Raw genomic sequence first — 21244 nt, 5'->3', positions numbered from 1 at the left:
TCGATAGCCTTCAACCGCTCTGGTGAGATTGATTACTTCTCCTGGCGTTCTGGAAGTTTGTTTCCCTGGAGAGTGTTTTCCCCTCAGGCGGTAGCGTAGCAAGAAAAATATCTCGGGAGATTTTCTACGAAGGCTTCACACGGGGAAGGAGGATTTCACCCTTGTTATTCCTTCTTCCAAATGCACTACGAAACGTACAATTTCGGGGGGGGGGGGGGGGGGTTGAAACCCCGAAATACACACCCTGGCTACGCCACTGCCTGCGGGTTGTCGAAGAATGGCGTGATTTGCCAAGGAAAGTCTGCGTTGTCTGCGTTTCGTTTTTCAAGCAGAAACGAATATACACTGACTGGCAGCGCGGTGAGGCCAAATCCAATACAAAACCAATCCATGCCATGCATAGCTCTCACTCATCAACTTCTTGAAGATGACGATGATGATGGTGATGATGATTAGTGCTTTATTTGCGCTGCGGTAGCTACGACTATAACCTTCTTGAAGAGCATAGCAGAGCTCTCGTCTTTCTAGACGTTCCTTTCGCCCTTTTTCCCCCCCGTTATATTCATCTGGAGTAGCTTCTCCATATTTTTTTTCCTACAATCATCATGATCATCATCACTATAGTGTGCACACACAGTTTGGTGGATGTGACCTCACTGTGAACTCATGTAGAACGATTTGTACATGACACACACATACATACATCGGATGATGATGAGGTGGGCGATGCACCGCGGCTGTGGCGGTACACTGCCCTATTGCACATTGGAAACGGATGAGGGGATGATGATGATGAGGGGGAGGACTTTCAGAGATCTGTCACCAGACCGATGGAGCGCAATATTTCCGCAAGAAGACGAAGGCCTTGCATCTGGTGGACTGCGTTCGACCACGGTCCGAGAATCTTCGCGAGGTTGAACGGCCGTTAGTCAATACGTTGCGTAGCAACTTCCGTGAGTGCACGCTCCTGGTGATGTTACCGATAAGCCAGGATGACATGGCAGAGGTCGTAACGCACTCCACAAGTGGGGCAGAGGGAAGACGGGGTTGAGCCGAGACGACGGCGTTAAAAGGCGGGTGTAAATGCAACGTTCAGCCTCATGCGGTGGAAGACCGCAGTAAAAGGGCACGGTATAGTCGCGGAGGAATTTCGAGAGAACGCGTGGGGTCTACAGCGGAGAGAAGGGACTACGTCCTTTGTACATGGACCATACACAAAACATAGGCATTTTGAGGACGGGGGTCATTAACGGCAACTGTGCACCGGCATTTACGATACGCGCATCGAATGTACGTACACGAAATGCAAAACGACCCAGAAGTACACCGGTGCGCTAAATTCATATTTTCTGCTTTATGCTACCAGTACAGGGAAGATATTATTAACAAGAATATATCTGCTTTTAAATGTTGATTTCTCGAAGGCACACCACTGCGTAACTATTCGAGGCTAACTGGAACACGTACATGCAGCAGCGTCACCCGCAGGTAAACCCTGATAGTTTTCGGACATATCGGATACCAGTAAATTTATGTCGGGACACCAGGACCTACACTGCAGGGCAAAGGCGTGCAAATGGGAGAAATTTTTTTTCGTGGGGGCTGAGATCTCTATGGGGGATGGGGGCACAAAAGAAAGAGAGATAGCCTGGCTGACCATTGTCAAAGTGCGTGACGCTCTGTGTGCTGTTAATTAACTCGTAATTTTCTCTTTCTGTTCAATGATATAGTACGTATTATGCAGGGTGTTTTAGCTAAGGTGATAAGAATCGTATGAAAAACGTACTTGTCTGAGCATTATGAGGTCAACGCCACTTTATCTCGGGGAGGAGTTTGCCAGCACATCTTATTTATCAAATTGAATGTACCTAATTGATATCCGAAATTCGCCAAGTCAACCTCACTTTTTTCTTTTTTGGTAGGAGCAGACGCACACGGCGGATTTACCCCATACCACAGAAAAATACATTACCTTCTACTTTGATGCTAACTATTAAAAAAAAAAAAAACGAAAACCGGCGTTTCGAAGTGCACAAACGACAGAAATGGCGCCATGCATGCAAGGTGGCCTGTTGAACATGATGCCAATATTGATGTTCTGAGGATAAAACACATAGAACAGACAAATACATACAAAGCCCCGCAAGTGCCTAAGAAGTTAATGACGAACGAAGGAAGTCAATGAAAAGGTTTGTCAGCTCGGGGACTCGAACCCACATCTTCTGGATTACCGGTCCAGTGCTCTTTCAAGGCAGCGTACATTTCGTAGGTAGTTCAATCCCCCCCCCCCTCCCCAGCCGTCGCTACTGCCCTCCTATAGAATGCATCTTCTATTTCGTATCCTATGATACAGCCAGACTTCCCGAAATTTATCCTAAAGCTGACATTTTAATAGTAAAATAGGCACAGGCGGGGTCCCAAGGTTGTACAAGGTGTTCCGCACGGCCAGGTTCCAATGGAGGCGCAAAATTTTTCGCGCTGGCGAACGGCCAAAACGGTTTGCCGGTTTCGTTTCAACGCCAACAGCACAGCATCTGATCAATAAACTTCTCGCGCACTCCAGTATACAGGTCTGCGACATACCCGCGCCTCATTCAACCATATAGAACGGAAGAGCTGCGTAGATATATCCAGTATGCGTGGCAGCACAATATGGATGAATACGTAGGAAGGGTTGGGGGTCAATTCAAGCCGAACTGTACCCAGCAAAATAGATCACATATACACACAGCACACGTGGCTACACAAAACACGCAATCGGATAGAGTGCAGTCCTACTGGTCACCCTGTATTTGCTACTGCCAACGAATCCGTTGCGACAAACAACAGAGTCACCTTACGTTCAATTCGCGAAACTTCTTTATTCGCCATAAAGACGCCATGCCACGGCTCTGTGTCCCTGTAACACCGTACCTTACTTCCAAAAGCGGTGGGTCGCAGTAGTTTGCATAAAAGAAAAAAAGTAGTTCAGTTAGAGGAACAGAAGTAAAACTAGCGCACACCTTTTACCTCGATTGCACGTACGCAACCAAGCAATCGACGACGGGTAACACGAAGGGACAGCAAAGCAAGCTATTTACCGCATCCGTCTATTGGATGCTGAGAGACACGTATGGGAAATCCATGCATGTCCCAGAAACGTGACACGAAACTTGGAAATAGTTTCTGAGGAGACGAAGGTCCATGTTACGTGACCCTTTGGAAGACACGTGCAGAAAAAAAAATTATTACCGACGGATGTCATATAACACACAGAGAAAGAGAGAGAGGGAGATAGCAAAAGGCGGCTAACAGGAAACGTGCTTGGCGAAGCACAAATTATGATTCTTTGATCGAAATATTCGTTCGCTTTGTAGCTATAACGACATTCGAGGTGAACGGGAGTGGAACGGCTGCGCTACTTAATTGCGCGTTAGCACCGCGAAGCAACCGTGGCCATGGGCGGCGTACCGATGGGGACGGATGGAGAGGGGACAGGGGAAGGAGTTGGGGAAAGGGGGAGAGAGGAGACTACAGAGGAGTGAGAGAGTGGCTTCATTGGGAGCTGTTCCGACACCGGCCTTCGCAAGAAACTTCGTTTTGCACCGAGTTTCGTGTTGCAACAGAGCAAGCAGAAAGTTGGTGTATCTTCTTTGGTGTGTTACGTGCGTGTTTTAGTCGAAAAGCCAGCTACCAGGCGAACGTATAATCGGAAGCCCCATGTCTGGGGGCCCCCGATGTATCGAACAGTAACAGAACAGTTTTCTGCTCGAAATATGGGCCGCTCTTGAAATAAGGCTTTTGCATGAATGCGTATTTCAGATTTTTCACGGCACGGTGGCGCAAGCCGGTACGGTAAACGTCAACAGCACATGGCATATTTTCCCTCAAACATCCGAGCGTTTCTGTCGTCAAAGCCGCTCTGCACTCGTAGTTATTTCAATAATGTTTAAATGGCGCACGTGATGCCTTATCGTGTTGTTTCTCCAGGCACTGCTTATGGTTGTCAGCTTGCGTTTTATTGAAGAGAAAGAGCGAGACAGCTATTGCATTTTTGCGATTTTTAGCACATTGTGAAGAGTTCACGATAACAGTTCCGAAAAGATTATAAGCTCATCGCCCTGTTTCTTTGAAGCGAATGACATCAGCATGGTAAGCTTGGATTTGATAACTTCCTTTATCGTGTCGTTTTCGTAAGAGTTCTTCAGGTGTATCCAAAACTCGTTATCAGGGAGTTTTAGGAAAACGTAAAAGTTTCACGATAACGTATCCGAAAACATGATAAGACTATCGCCTCATTCCTTTGTGGTGGCTGACATCACGTGCTGATATCGCTTTGACTAACAGCGATATGGAGTCGGAATGGGAGCGCGCTTACGATTCCCTAAAACTCCCTATTCTTGAATAGTCAAGCACGTTATCAATGGGTAGCGTCGCGGTAGAGTAGTCTGAGACTACAGACAGCCTGAGCTCCTACGTTATCGATTACGTTTTCCCGCGCAAAGCATGCTGGTAGGCATTATTAGCTTTACAAGCCTGTCAGGTGACGCATTTTTCCCGCTTCTTGCCCACCACAGCAAAGTATAACCTCGAACCGATCTTGTTGTGACGTCACATATTTGAAAACAAAGGGGGTCTATAGTGAGTTTAGTACATCGTACGCTATCGCCTTTGCGTATGTAAGGGATAGCTGTGGTGGTTCTGCGCGCGCGCAAAACAGCTTCGGGCAGTGCGCAGAACCACCACGGGCTATCCCTTACGTACACAAAACCGATGGCGTATGATGCGCAAAACTCACTAATATTAGAGAGTTTTAGTATATCGTACGCTATCGCCTTTGCGTAGAGATAGCGTTGGTGGTTCCGCGCGCGCGCAAAACATAAAGAGAGCTTCGGGCAGTGCGCAGAACCACCACGGGGCTATCCCTTACGTACACAAAGCCGATAGCGTATGATGCGCAAAACTCGCTAATATTAGAGAGTTTTAGTACATCGTACGCTATCGCCCTTGCGTATGTAAGGGATAGCGTTGGTGGTTCTGCGCGCGCGCAAAACATAGAGAGTTTCGGGCAGTGCGCAGAACCACCACGGGCTATCCCTTACGTACACAAAGCCGATAGCGTATGATGCGCAAAACTCATTAATATTAGAGAGTTTTAGTACATCGTACACTATCGCCTTTGCGTATGTAAGGGATAGCGTTGGTGGTTCTGCGCACGCGCAAAACATAAAGAGAGCTTCGGGCAGTGCGCGGAACCACCACGGGGCTATCCCTTACGTACACAAAGCCGATAGCGTACGATGCGCAAAACTCGCTAATATTAGAGAGTTTTAGTACATCGTACGCTATCGCCCTTGCGTATGTAAGGGATAGCGTTGGTGGTTCTGCGCGCGCGCAAAACATAAAGAGAGCTTCGGGCAGTGCGCAGAACCACCACGGGGCTATCCCTTACGTACACAAAGCCGATATCGTATGATGCGCAAAACTCATTAATATTAGAGAGTTTTAGTACATCGTACACTATCGCCTTTGCGTATGTAAGGGATAGCGTTGGTGGTTCTGCGCACGCGCAAAACATAAAGAGAGCTTCGGGCAGTGCGCAGAACCACCACGGGGCTATCCCTTACGTACACAAAGCCGATAGCGTATGATGCGCAAAACTCATTAATATTAGAGAGTTTTAGTACATCGTACGCTATCGCCTTTGCGTATGTAAGGGATAGCGCTGGTGGTTCTGCGCACGCGCAAAACAGAGAGCTTCGAGCAGTGCGGAGAACCACCAACGCTATCCCTTACGTACACAAAGCCGATAGGGTACGATGCGTAAAACTCACTAATATTAGAGAGTTTCAGTATATCGTACGCTATCGCCTTTGCGTATGTAAGGAATAGCGTCGGGGGTTCTGCGCACGCACGAGAGCTTTGCGCACTGTGCACAAGCACCACGCTATTCCTTATGTACGCAAAGGCGACAGCGTACGTTATACTAAAAGTCACTAATGTTGGCGCTTACCTGGGAGGCGACTAGGACCGAATGCTGCTGTGCATACAACGCAACATGCGCCAGCTATCCCGCAGTGATAAAACTTACTTACGAAGTTAAGAAAGCACTAATACATCACAGTGCCCTGCCTTCAAGAACCATGTTCAGAATCATGAGTTGCCCTGTATGCGATGAAGGAAACCTTTTGCGTCATCACAAACAATGTGTGCTTCTCTTCTCATGCTCGAGTGATTCTTTGTTATCTCGGCAAACAAACTTGAAAAGTTTAAAGAGTAACGGGAATTCGTAAGAAAGGCGAGAGAAGTAAAATTAACAAGCGTCCCGCAAGGGCATTAACCATTTATCAGCCCAAGAAATGCCGTTATCACAACACGTAAAGCCGGCAAAGCAACGGACACATGCAATCCCAATTTATTTTGCCTCTCTAGAGGATTGCGTGTCATCATCATCGCTACGCGAACAACTCCGCAGCTTCTGCATTTCGAACAAAAACATACAGCGCAAATAAACAGAAAACCGAAAGTAACTTTCCACGAAATCGTAGCGCCACCTGGTGCAAACGACTGTGCTTTATCTCACTTTCGGCTGTGGGCATTTCCCAAAAGCGGAAGAAAGAAAGGGAAAGAGAGAGAGAGAAGAAAGAAGAGAAGCCGTGGCCCGCTCTTTGATCACACCGTCCCTCTCTAGCATAAACAAGCGTAGGCACAATAACAAAACAGAAAACAAAACAAAAAAGCGCAGCCCTCTGGCGCGGATAGCAAATGAAATTGGGCTTACAAACATGCACACAAGAGACAGAAGAGTGCGAACACGATTTTTTTGTTTCTGCTACTTCTCGTCGTCTGCAACTATTTTCCGCATGTTTCCGATTGCTCTACACAGTCGGATGTTTTTAGCTGACTTTTAGTTTAGGTTTCGGTGTGCACTACCCGGTGCATATTTCTTTTTGTTTGTTTGTTTGTTTTTCCAGACGCGGCGTGGGCATGTGTTTGCCTGTATATCTTTGTATATTGATTCCAGTTCGCTCGGGGACTTCCGGCTCTATCTGCGCAATGTCGCGATGCTGAAGGTCCCATTCTTTTTGATCAGTTTTCAGTCGCTGTCTACCTCTGTCAGCGGTTTATCAGCGCAGAATGCTAACAGCGTTGATTGGAGACATTACTTTGATTGCATTAGTGTGCATAGGAAACGGGCATAATTCGGTTAGTACGATTAACGGCTGATAGTCGAAGGAGAATCATTTAATAAGGGAAGGTCCGCTTCGCACAGGTCGGAATATGTTTATCGATGAAAGTGTTTACCTTCGACGCTGGATGCCTAAACGTGATATACTACCAGGAAGGGATCTGCAGATGATCGAACAGTCGTGGTATGAACTGTACGTAGCAAGGTAAACGGACGTGAGATCCTGCAGAACTGAAGCAGGCAGGTCCTATTAACATGGGGAAGGCTGAGCCTTTTGCTGTTGTACTAAAATCATCGACGTATACTGTCATAGATAAGAAAGAGAGAGAGAGAAAGAGATGCGTGTAGACAGGGTTGAGAATAACGTAAACTGGGCGTGGGCTGAATCAACAATCAGGACATTGCAGCCACACCAACGCCAAGGCAATGATTCAAGGACGTACAGGAATTGTACGTCTGTTGCCAATGGAAGAGCGCATGGAAGAAAATGTGAGAATGTTGCCAGAGTCTGTGTCCGTGTCTTTCTGAACTAGGCCTTGGCATGTTAACAAAGCGCCATGTCGGCGTACTGTACATGCTGACCGGCAAATAGAGAGGAGGCACCTCGATGACGTTCCAACACGTGACATCATATACCTGAGTCCCGTCCTTCACAGTTCTCGTTAGGTAGCACGATAAGAAATCTAACAAAGGTGAGCTGGTAGATTATAACGGTAGATATGAAGTGGACAGTACTGACTGATATCGACGCAGTTCCCCACGAAGCCGGCCCCGGAGGCATACATATGTGTAAAGAGCTCATGGCCAGAGCTGCGTAACTGTGTATATCGCACATAATAAAGACAAACATCTTAGTCAAGCCCACCGTAGCAAGCGGACTGGAGCAAAGGGGAAAGAAAGTAAGCTGCATCCAACGACAATGTGTATCTCGCCAACTCGCCTTTTCTTAATCACTGCTCCTTCAAGTAAAGCAAATAAAAACAAAAAAACTTCAAGTAAAAACAAAAAAGCAAATATATCTGAAATTGAAAAATATTTAGAACAGCTCGTCCAGAACTTTGGAGCAACTCGTGCCCTCTACTCAGTATAGAGGAAAACTGGGCACGAATTAAGAACGCCCTTCTTGTTGTAAGAAACATATGTGTTCCATCCGTTCAAATACGGAATCGCCCGTCGACTCCTTGGTTTAACCGCGAGCTCAAGACCATATTCAACAAAAAGAAGAGGAATACTAAACAGGCGTGTCATAAAGAAGGGCTGCGTAATTATTCTGCAAAATAACCCGAGGATGGCTTGGGTTACTATAAATCAAAAAAAGATTTCAAGCGTCCACCTGCCATCCTAAACCCCCAAGGTGTCCGATACAAAACTCGTGAAACAGCAACTCTGTTTAACGCTCACTTTTCCAGCGTGTTTATAAATGAGCACTTCCTTCTCCCCACAACACGAAATACACACCAAGTCAGTGTTAGCATGGCTCCGGTTTACGTTGACCTCAACGGTGTTTTTGCGCACTCAGATACGCCCCGAAACTCCTGCTCCCTTGTGCTGACGGCATTGACAAAAATGATACTGAAATTGACGAACAAGTATTCAAGTGTCCTCCTAAGTTCCCTATTTCAGGAGTAGTTAGAATTGAGAGTCCTCCCAGAAGATTGGCACCATCCCTATTCACAAGGGTGAGGACTCCGGAGAGCTCCAAAATTATCGTCCCAAATTATCGTGCAAAATACTACAGCATATTGTCAGTTCTCACGTTATGATATACAATCGAAGATAACAATGTTCTTTTTATCAGCTAGCCCGATTTTAGAAAAAAATCGGTCCTCGGTGCGAGACTCAACTCTTTGAGCTTCTCACAGACCTCCATGACGTAACCGACTCTCTCGGCCTAACAGATCCAGTGTTCACTGATTTTAGAAAAGGCGATTGTCAAGGTCCCCACCGTTCGCCTCATGCACAAATTAGCTCAGCTCCACTTAAATGGACACCACAAGTCCTCAATCCTTAAATGGGCACGCGCTTTTCTAAAAATGGCCGGACTTAGTCAGTCCTTATTGATTCTGCCGTCTCCCCTCCCGTTCCAGTCAAATCTGGCATCTCCTAAGGATCTGTCTTGGGCCCAGTTCTTTCCTTAATTTACATCAGTGACCTACAGAGGTCTATTTTGTCTTCCGTCAGACTATTCGCCGACGACTGCGTTCTATACCGCACAATTCAAAGCGCATCTGACTGTGTCTCCCTGCAGAGAGACTTCTAAGTTCTTTGTAAATGGGAATCACACACGTAACATGAAAAACGGTTAGGAGCAACTAATATTTATTCGAACAAGAACTTTCGTGCAAGAGACTGCACTTCTTCAGCTTCCTGAAGAAGTGCAGTCTCTTGCACGAAAGTTCTTGTTCGAATAAATATTAGTTGCTCCTAACCGTTTTTCATGTTACGTGTGTGATTCCCTCTTCGCGGGCTCCTTGACAGTGTTTTATTTTTTTTCTCCTTTTCGACGTATTCTTTGTAAATGGTATACCGATTGGAGATCAACATCAGAAAACGTCATTTACAACTGTACAATCTCCTATATCGTTCGCCTACCGGATATCGGCAATCCCCATTGGAAAAGGTCTTTTCTTTTAAATACCTATAGGGGTCACTTTAAGGAACAACTTATCCTGGAAGGATCATATTGAAAACATAACCCTACATTCCTAACAGTCGTTAGGATTTCTGCGCCGTCACCTCCGTCTTGCCTCACCTGTAGTTAAATATCTCTCGCGTACTCCGCACTTGTCAGACCACCACTAGAGTACGCCAGTATCATTTGGAATCTTCAACAGAGATACCGAATCGACAAGCTGGAATAAAGTCGCGTGTTTCATCACACGAGAGTGCTCCCCTTATTGCGGTGTATCCCAAATCAAATGGGACCTTAACGTAGCAAATCTTGACGACAGGAGAAAGACTGCCTGCCTCACTTTTCTTTTTGTTTCACAGGCTGACGTATTCACGTCCATCCCGACATCCAAAGTAGTGTAACCAAACCTCTCGTTATACACTCTTAAAAATGAACTTCACCGCATAGCACGCTCCTAGCCAACCATAATCTCGAATGATATCGTTATCTGCCCTCATTTGTTGAAAACGGGAGGCGTACGCCTTTTTTGTGACACTTATGCTGTTCATAATTGTCACAAAAAAAGGCGTACGCCTACCGTTTTCAACAAATCAGGGCAGATAACGATATCATTCGAGATTATGGTTGGTTAGGAGCGTGCTATGCGGTGAAGTTCATTTTTAAGAGTGTACTCACACTTGCAAAGTGCTCGCCTCACCCGTGCGTACCTGTACTTATACACTCACCTCACCAATACACGATCACCTTGTGGAACTGTCTTCCATGTGAAAGTACACTGTTAAAACAGAACTTCACCACATAGCACGCTCCTAGCCAACCATCATTCCGAATGATATCATTCTGTGCATTGATTTGTTGAAAATGAGAGGAGGCGCCTATCTGGGACAGATTATCTTGTCCCAGATAGGCGCCTCCCCCCTGTTTTGAACAAATCATGACACAGAATGATGTCATTTGGTATGATGGTTGGTTAGGAGCGTGCTATGTGGTGAAGTTCTGTTTTAACAGTGTACGTGTATCCGGGAGACAAACCTTTCTGTTCAGCAGTGCACTACCTATTTCAAACATGTGAAGTACGTACCTCCTGAACCGTAATGATTGTTTAGTTCTTAGTGTTAATTAGTGTTCCTTACTGTCGCCCTTGTCATTGATATTTTCTGCAATCACTGAATTACGGGTTGTTTTTCTGTCGTATACTGCTATGTAACTCCCACCTTACGTAACGCCCAGTTCAGGGCGAATGAAATGAAATGAAAAGTATCGCAAAACTGTTCTTAAGCCGACAAAGAAACGTACCTCGCATGTACGACGCGCTCTCCCTTACCGTGAAGCCCATACGTACAGCCCATGCATAAACTATAACCGTATAAATTATACGACGTACGTTTCTATGCATTATTAAAGCGCGCGCGCTCCTGCCAAGACTCGGCTAACAGAAACAAAATCCCCCTCCGAGTCCAAGAATCAAGCGAATTCCTTCTTTGAGAAGCTGGCCACCTTGAGAACATTTGTAACTCTTGTTCCAGTTCATATCTTATTTAAAACCAGCCACTCTCCGTTCCGCGTTCCGTTCCAAATGGAAGATGTACTTATGGAGGCCCCTGCCAAACAGCAAGACACGCCGAAATCGAGTACAAGCAGATCAATGCGTGTGCGGTGAATGCACTGGGAACGTTGCAGAGAATTGCTTTTGTACGTCAAAAGAAAGAAAGAAAACGAAACACAAATGTCCAATCCTGAACTTAAATAATCTTAAAGGCGAACGTCCTATTGCTTCGGCATACAAATATATACGTAAACATATATTTCGCGAGCTCTCTTTCCTTCTCTCTCTCTATGCTCATACGTAGAGAAGTAGAAAATACAATATAAAATGGAGGGTTAAAGACAAAAAAATACATAAGCGGACAGTATAGGAAAACTGGCCTTCCAGTCACGTCCGCTTTCAGCAAACACAACAAAAACATACGAAAACTGTTTCACGGCACCAAATCGTTTCGAAGCAGACTTGTTTTTCCTTTATTTTTTCACACGTTTTTTTTTGTTTTTTCTTCTCCTGCTTTTAGATGTCCATTTCACTTAAGCGAAGTCTGAGCTAAACTCAATTTTCAAGTTTCATCCGAACCTCCGTTAGACCTTTGGATGCCATTCTAGGGCTACGCACTCGATTTCAATTGTCTAACTCTACAAACAATAATCGTTAAAGTCGCCAATTCGAAACCGAAAGTAAAATACCGATCGTGATCGAAAGAAGCAGACGGAGAATAGCGAAGTTTCTGGAAATGTCCATCATCGGGCTTCATTTCATTTGGAATCCAACTGGGCCCACTTTTTTTTCTTCTTTGCTTTCTTTCTTATCGGCCTACTTTTTTGTTTCTTTCTTTCATTATCCCCTGGGATTCTTCGCTGAAGTATCGTCCGCAGAGCTTCGGTGTTCCTTAATTTTTTCCTGCCTCTTCAGCTCTGTCGTCTGCATTCTTTTGACTGAACGATTTGGCTTGTTGAAAGATGACCTAGACCTCGTTAGGGAAATGATCGCCGGTTGTCGGCCCTTCCTTACATGAGTGATGACGGGCAACTTTCCTTCACTTTAGGTAACTCGTGTAATTAATGGTCTGAGACGCAACAACAGCAATTTTCTCTTTCCTATGCCGCGTGAAAGCTGCATGGGATGACGCAATGTAACTGTACACTGACCCAACTTAATGGTTCTCTGAGTGACACAGCAGCCGCGCTCCATAGTGGTTTGCAACATAGCGATCCCCGGTCGAAGCCACGCCTCCGCTTCGAGGCCATTGGTTCAATGGTGCTCGTATGTTCGAACGATCCCTGAGGCAGAGATAGGGCTGACGCTAAGCCTAATGACGTAGATATACACGATGTGGTCGTATCGGTAGCGAACTCATTAATACATCTTCCAAAAGAACAACCTACACAGCATGGCATGCTGAGTGGCATACAATGAGAACCATAAAGCCATTGTCAGCCCATAAAGTGAAAGTTGCGCCAAAGGGGTGAAATACATTAATGTGAATAAAGGACAAGGAGGAGTTGAGTACCGCGCGCTACGTAGCGTATAAGCGTAGAAAGTCATCATAATTGCGGGAAAAAAAAATTATAGGGACAGCCTAGATCCGCCTACGGTATTCGAGATTAGAGTAAGCAAGCGTTTGTTCTGGTTTGTTTTGGTCCCGGACAGTCGCTTTGGTGATTCTGTGGCATTTAATCACATCTCCGTCATCGTTGATATACTGTATATATATACACACACTCTCTTATCCGCCGGCACAGCATGGCACCGGCATACATGCACAAGTCACTCAAGAATGTCTCGCAATCGATTCAAGCATCGTTGGTGGCCTGACCAACTTCGCAGTCCAGAAACAGCCGAGAACGCAATAGCCGTAATCTTTATAGCCAGCGCAAACACGGGGCGCGAGCCAATGGTGCGACAAGTCCTGGACTTCGCAAAGCACCACAGCATCTATCAGTGTATAAGGCAGTGGTTTCCAAACTGTGGGTCGGGACCCCCAGGGGTGTCGTGACCGTGACACGTTCCAACGGAGAACGCAAAACGGCCCACAAAAAACAACAACAACGACTTTATTTCAGGGTAATGGGTGGGGAGTTTCATCGCCGGGGACGATACTCTAGCCCATTGCTGGAGGTGAAGCAGGGAATGAAGGAATGGGTCCCGTTACAATGAGGATCGAAGTCCTGTGGCGTCCAAAGAGGCGAAGAGAGCTTTGAGGACAGAGCTTTGGTGAGCTGGATGCGTCCAGCAAGCCAGTAAAAAGCCACGCTTTGCCCGCTATCCTGCGTTCCTAAGAAGCCCGTGGCAGCAGACCCGGAGGTTTCTCATAAATGGGCTTGCATGCGGGGCACCCGACGCTTTCGATGTATCGCACAGCCTTAATTTCAGGCCTGCTTTCACTTGTGCATGAGGGCCAAAATATATGTCACGAGGTCCACACACTCCCACTGAAGGCCAGCCACATCGTGTGCGTCTATCGCGGCATACACGGACGCCCGGTCTTCACGACGTACCGCGCAGTCGTGGCGCATGGCGTAGAGTCGTGTGACACAGCTGAAGTCCTCGGTTATATATAGGGCATATCTCGGCTCTGAAGTTCTTCCCACAGAGCCAGGACAAGAGACATAACTGGATGAGGAATCCATTTGGCACGATTTCTCTGCCCGAGGTATTCAGTATACAGCAGACGTAGAGCAGTTCATGGACCTGAGTTCAGATTGAAGCTCACGTTGAGGTTGCAGCTGTCGCAACAACCACTACTGGATTTTTCGGAAGGTTTGGCCACGGAATACCCGCTATTGACGAGAAAAGTCACGAAAATATTGCTTCCGTTTGCGACGACCTATACTTAAGCGAGCCTCGTTTCGAGAAACTAATGCTCGAAAAAACAGGTTCGCTCCAGCCACTACGGAGAGGTAACTATGGTTTCATGACCGTGTACTATACTGCCGTTGAGCAAGACTTTTTTGCCCAGAGAACTCGCTATGAATGTAGCTCCAATAACATGTCAGTGTATCGGTTTGATAACTGTTCATGCGCTGCGATCGGAAGGTGTCTGGCATCGCGACGAGGGAAAACCGGCGGGGGGGGGGGGGCGAAATTTAGGAAACACTATAGTGCAAGGGATGGTTAAGTAACAGAACAGAAGCGATTTTTTTCTCGGCTAATTTTGGAAGCTCTGTGCACTGAACTGAGGTTGCCTGCCGGGATGAGACTATACATAGTACAGGTAACGCGTTGAATATTGCATTGTGTCTCGGAACCCTTTTAAATTTGTAGTGGTCTCGTTTGTATTGACCGGTCTGAGCAGAGCCGAGGGACGGGCGAGGGAGAGGCAGCCGCCCCGGGTTCCTTCCGAAGAAGGGGCGTCAGACAGCAGGTCCTAAGATAAGGTTGATAAGGTTGGACGGTAAAGCGAGATAATCTTCGCTGCCGAATTATAATGTATATTTCATTTACAATTTTCTCTAAAGCTCTGAAAGGCAGAACATTTATACAGCTTAATGGATTACAGGTTACGTGCGCATAGCTAAATTATGAGGAGTGCATAGGTACATTCAGTGTGTACGCTTCATTTTTAATTTGCACCAAGTACGAGTCGGCACTGGGACGGCACTGACTCTGATTGGCGTTATGTGACAGACAGCTAAGTACAAGGAGGAGATGTGTGTGTACAGGGTTACAAGAGCAAAATAGTTTATTTATTGTGGTGCTCCAAGGGCCTCGCGGCATTACATAGTTCTGGGAGGATCGAGGTATCGACGACGGACGATGAAGTGTGGCACTGCCCCTTACTTTTCCATGTTTGATCGGAGTTCGAGAAAAGGAAAATAGTCGACTCTTCATATAGGAACACATAGCGTTAATGTGCAGGCTTGCAGAAGAAACTCGGCATAAAATTTTGACAATACTACAGTCGAAGCCGAAAACGCAAATTACGTTCCATTCTTTTTACGTTAACAGCGCAGAATTCCCACGGGAGATCTCATAGAGCAAGAAGAAGAATAGAGATTTTTAGTGCAGGAGCAATTTGATAGATAGAAAGTAAGCGGGAATTGCTGTTCAAACGCGAATGATCAAAGCGTTACAGTAACGGATGACGACGACGATGATGATACCATAACGGAAAACTGATTTTCTATTCTAGCGAAGACGGACGACACGAAACAGCGCTGTAATGTGCCGACCCGTACTAAATTTCGTGTGAAAATAATCCTACTTAATTTACATACGATATTGAGGTCCACGTGTCTCATATTGTATTCTCGCAACGTATTTTCCCCGTATTTATTTATTTAGGCATACTACTGGCCTAGTCAGGCCTAAGCAGGAGTGGTATACATAAAAAGAAAGACGCATCAACCCGTTAATTACATAACAGAGAAATGTCTGCACCGACGGAGAGTCAATCACAGCCTGTGGCAGATCATTCCACTCTGATACCGTCCGAGGAAAAAAAAGAAAACCCAAAACAATCGTTTCTTACGAGGAATGGTTTGAACTGCCACGAATGTCACTGACGTTTTTCTCTCCCACTAAATGGCCGCAGGTAAGCCAGAGCATCCATTTTCAATTTTTGATGTGCAGCGAGGTACAAAAACTTCAGGCGATTTTTCTTTCGACGAGTTTACAATAATTTGAGGTCTTACGTTTACCATATCTACCTTCGTCAGAGCAACGTCGAGGCGTGTCTGAAGTGCGGCTATGAATATGTTATACCTTTGTGCAGTCGCAGTGGTCAGATGGCAGAGACGCGGAGTCGTGGGCTGACACCCGGGATAGGCGCCTGGCGATGGCGGCACGGAGGGAGGTGGTACCCCGGCGGTGCTGTAGCGCCCCGGCAGCCCCAGGTGGTAAACCTTCATCAGCCGGAACCACGACGCCGCCGCCTGGCACCTGCAGTCCACCGCCGCCGCCGGAAGACACGCCGCCGGACGGATCCTACGACACCATCGCCACACACGCACCCACAACACAAACTGCAAAGAAAACGGATAGTCGGTTACGTACATTCAGTGAGACACAAAGGAGACGCGCAGTGACAACCGTATTGCATATGACGTGAAGGAAACCCGCGACATTCCTACAGATATTCGCGTCGCTACTCAAGGCACTTTTGATACGTCTGCCACCGGGGAAGTTGTTGTGTCGGGCAGCCCTCGTGCTAATTAAATCAACTCGTTTAGCCAACTGCCGTCCACGATGTGCAACAGGGACTGCCCTAATGATAACACTCTTGGTATGATAATGACATTTACAGCGATATACCGCGATATGGAACCAGACACGGCGACACTTAACCACAAGGATTTGCACCATCGAGCACATGGCAGTGTGGAAAGGGGTCCTGCTCGCGGAATTAGCTCTGTTCTCTCACGTTACGGGATCGGCAACACCGTGCCCGATTCCGCAACAGGGTTGCGTCGAAAGAAATTCAATTCTATCTTCAAAATTTCCGTATGATTTCTATTCAGACTTGTGCCCGTTACTCGAAAAAAGTAATTGATTACCGTTACTTGTACGGAAAAAGTAACTGATTACTGTTACCAATTACTGGACTCCAAATGTAATTGAGTAACGAGTAGAAAAGTAAGGCGTTACTCCGGTCGTTACTCTGCATTCACGCAAATTATACCCGTCTTTGTGTGCCTCAGAGGGGGGGAAAGAAAGAAAGAAATCGTTCAACAGCGGAACAACTGAAATAAAACGAAAAACAAAAACGCGCAGGACAAGTAGATCTGTACGTCTACTGTATTTATCGCCTGGGAAGACGTTGACCCGATTGTGGAAGAGCATTGCGTGGATCTTCCCATGACTCACACCACCTCCAAAGCTACCACAATGGTACCACCACACTGGTGTAGTAAGAGATTAGGGAGAGAGACCCTGAAATTCCATAACCTTATTACAATGACCTCCGCTTGGTATAGTAGAACGGTCCAAAAAAGGCTCACGGTACGAGGGTCTTGACTTGGGGCAGAACATCTGAAAGGTGAGTTAATCTCTACCGGAAAAGTAATCAATTACTGAGTAATCGATTACTCAGAAAAGTAATTGATTATTCGAAAAATTACTTTGACAGTAAAGTAACTGATTACTCTAAAAATTACTCATAAAAGTAATTGATTACAAGTAACGCAATTACTAGTAACGCATTACGCACAAGTCTGTTTCTATTTGTACTTTTCCACTGTTTCCACTAAGTCGACGTAGGACGCATACTAACCTACTACTACTAACCTTTCCTCGCTTTCTTTTTTGTTTCAATAAACATATTCCCCTCCTCTGTCCCCCCCCCCTCACCCCGGAATGACGCCGGAATAAATCATTGAAGAACAAACCAATGAAGAATAAATCATGTAAAAATCCACTTTTCAAAATAAGTTTTCAAGAACAAACTCTGTCAATATACACGGCGGCAAAATCAACTCGCAGAAATATACTTCACGAAGTCAACTCTTCAAAAATAAATCTTTCAAAATAAATCCTCTGTGATTGGTGGACGGCCAAAGCTCCCTATACGTTCGCCTCGAAAAATAGTACGGCTGTCGTTGGGAGGGCCGAAATTCCCTATGTCGAAATTCGCGATCCCGAAACAGAGAAAACGCGCCGACTGCTTCGCAAGATGATATGCCGTGTTTAAACCGCTCAGCTTCGCGAGTTTTGTATGTCTGCGGAAGTCGTTTTAGCGAATGAAAATCACATTGCGTCCGGTTAGGCTTAGCTAAGCAGGGCGGACACGTTGGAAGAGCACGTTGGTTAGACGTCCCAAACTCGTGAAGCTGAGCAGTTAATTAGTGATATCAGATGCACGCATATCATCTTGCGAAGCGATATTCGGCACGTTCCCTCCCTAAGCCTTTCTTCGATTTATTTTGGCAGTGTTTATTTGGAGAGCGTGGATTTTTCTGCGATTTATTTCAGAAGGTGGATTTTCATGAGTGTATTTTCGAGCGTGGATTTTTTGTTTTATTTTCAATGATTTATTTCGGCGTACACCCCACTCTCTTTCCTGCTGTCCTCTCTCCATCTGTCCACATCTGTACGCCATTCATAGCCACAGTTGCTTCGTGACGCTAGCGCGCAATTAAAAAAGTGAAGTACGTGTACTGGAATATGCATCAAAGTAATTGTTCAGACATTGGGTTCTCGAAAATTGGTGTTCATCAGCGAAGCAGTTAAAGCAATTAAAAGAAATAAGAATTCAGTGAACGCTCGTGTTTCGTAAAAGGAGGACACACTGAAGGCCCCTCGAAAACAACCTAATCCATGACACTGAAGCCTTCATAGCATCCATGCGCTAACAGAAAATACAGCCTCGTTAATGAGGACGAACCTAAACGAAAAGAATTAAAAAAAAGAAAAAAAAGAAGAACACCATGCTAATGATGAGTTTAATCTATAAAAAAACAAAGAAGCAGAGAGGGGAAAAAAAAAGAAAAAAGTTGATATGCCTAATTTCCGACGAACAAAACAAACACTTCTAGGCACGTCGCCGATGTTAAAAATGATTGTCACCAAACAAGCCCCTAAATTTCCGGGAAAGTTGACCCGCCTTCATCCAAGGCTATAGATTATGTAGCAAAGCCTCATAGAATCAGGCGTCTTCCGCGCGTCTGCAAATATTCTTCTTCACATATAATCCCCGACGAGCGTGTGTCTCGAGGAATAAAGAAAAAAAAAAAAAACGTAATGGAAGGCTCTTGTGCGTCCTTAAGCCTGCTTCCCATTGGAGGAACACTCAAATAAGCCGATCGTTTAGCTTGTCTTCACCGCCTTCTAGGTTTTTTTTTTTTTTTTTTTTTACTAATACGGGACACAGCTTATCTCGCGCACGAAACGTGAAACCACCGACCATCAGCATTCTGGGCAAAGGAGCGATTAACGCCGTCGTTCTCGGTCCGTAATTTTTTACACATGATGGTCACGGGTTTTATGAATCCATCGACATAAACGTTAGGACCGCAAAAAAAAAAAAAAAAAGAATAATAATAATAATAATAAGGACGTGTTTTTCCGGGTCGAGGTGTCGAAGAAAGACATAGTGATTGTGAGAGCCAATAAAATCGTGACAGCAACAACGAAAAACAGGGACGCACGCACACACAAAATGGGCAATCGCTTTTTCTGGCCCGAAGAGAAAGCCACACAAATCGTACCTTGGAAATACTTCGGTCTGGTGTTTCTCGAGACGCTCTATTGCTTTCGTACTGACAGCCCTTTTAGGGCCATTTTAATACATAGCAAGTTAATCTTAACCTATTCATTAATTAGGCATATGAGTAAAATACTGCTAACACCACCCTGGTTGCTTCGTCCGCGTAGAGCGCTTGGTCCTTTTTTGTGTGTGTGTGTGTGTGAATAATCTTAGTGTATGTTAGTAGGACACCGTGCATGTTAACAACGTTAAGGTCAGGGTTAGTTAGTGCTAGTTCAGATAAAGCCACACTCAAGGTTAATGTTAAATACCACTGGGATCACATGGCATCTGTAGTGCAATAGCGCTCATAAAAAAAAAGGAAAAGAAAACAAAGTTGAGAAGAGCTCAATCTGAGCTATGAGCTCTGAGACAACCAAAATACAATCCTTGGGACAGTCTTTGGTTACGTAAAATCACCTCGCGTCTCGCTCAACCTTCTCTGTCAATGTAAAGCATCAATCGAGGCGTGACACCCCCTTTTCCCCGGACAGGAAGAACAGGAAAAGTTGCCCATTTGGGACTTGTTCCCATCGAGACGGGGAAGGAGCACGGGGAGAAAGACAAATATCCTGCACTTCTGTATCGAAAGATTGCTCCTTCCTCTACTCCATAGAGCTTTATTGATTATTGTTTGTGGTTATGGATAAGAAGAAAAGGAAGAAACGAAAGCGGCAGACCATCTTTTTCTTCTGGGGGACGGAAGAAATAAGGGAACAGAAAAAGGGCAGTCGGGTTGTGGGGTGGGGTTGGGTGGATGTCAACTTCATTGCCCAGTTGGATAATGTTACTCAATAGTTTCTCCATTGAAGCATCGTTCCGCGAAAAGAAACCATGTAAGAAATGAGACGGAAAGACTCTTGTACAAGTTCCGAGAAGCTCAAGGAGACGATTCCTCTCGTTTTCTGCTGTCCGTACTGACTAGCACCGGACAGGAGAAATTGAAGGGAGAATCCAGTCTGTTTGTGTTTCCATCTTTTTTCCCCGGCCGCTTTGTTATGACTAGTAGAAATACGCCATAGCTTTCATGGAAGCTTACGGTGGAAGTAAGACGATAAAAGCGACCAAGGCCAGTTCCAGAGTGGGTCTCGAACTCAAACCCTGTCATGTTGGTCAAAGCAGGTTGTGCATCGGACCGATCACCGACGGTGATAGCACCTGATGCCTGTTTGCGTTTTCACTTCCTGCTCTTCCGTAGCGATACATTTCGATTTCTCTTTAAGCTGTGTACAAATGAATAAGAAGCTAGATTTACAAAAAAAAAAAAAAAAATAGGCGAAGCAGATCAGTATTCGCGATATTTTAATAAAAACTCTGCCTGTCGGCGAAGAAGGTAATATAAAACTGGCCACGGACAGGAAACCCGCGCTGAAGCTGGCTGTGAACAGGAAGACACCACCGACACGAGCATAGAAATCATAAGGCTAGAAAAAATGCTGGGAGAGAGAGACACGGCGGAAGCAAAGGATTTGTTAGGAGGCGATGCCCTCTCTCAACGTCCAAGTCGAGAAGCTGCCATGATAGATACGGCCACTGCCTCGCAACGTGTAAACGCCTCTCTGCCCTCGGCATTCCTGTTTTCCAATCCAATCCCAGCCGTGTGCCTCTGGGCTGTGTGTGTTCGTCCTGACCACTATCATCGTATGTGCTTCGATTAGTTCCTATTCCGCAACGAAGGATATTGTACCGTACAAACCGTCTACTACCGCATGC

The 21244-nt window shown here is 45.7% G+C and overlaps 1 protein-coding gene across 1 annotated transcript in view; it reads right to left on the bottom strand.

The window, feature by feature from the left end:
- The window catches only part of LOC135389774 (uncharacterized), a 158232-nt gene extending 137593 nt beyond the window's left edge, over positions 1–20639 (bottom strand). Inside the window, exons 1-2 of the mRNA XM_064619805.1 lie at positions 20571–20639; positions 16054–16275 (exon numbers count right to left, since the gene is read on the bottom strand). Coding sequence (XP_064475875.1) covers positions 16054–16275; positions 20571–20639 — 291 coding nt within the window. The remainder of the gene's footprint in view (positions 1–16053; positions 16276–20570) is intronic.
- Positions 20640–21244: the final 605 nt, after the last annotated feature.

The sequence above is a fragment of the Ornithodoros turicata genome, chromosome 3 (genome assembly GCF_037126465.1).
Source record: "Ornithodoros turicata isolate Travis chromosome 3, ASM3712646v1, whole genome shotgun sequence".
Lineage (NCBI taxonomy): Eukaryota > Metazoa > Arthropoda > Arachnida > Ixodida > Argasidae > Ornithodoros > Ornithodoros turicata.
The sequence above is the reverse complement of the archived record's forward strand: the minus strand, read 5'-3'. Positions and strand labels throughout refer to the sequence as shown.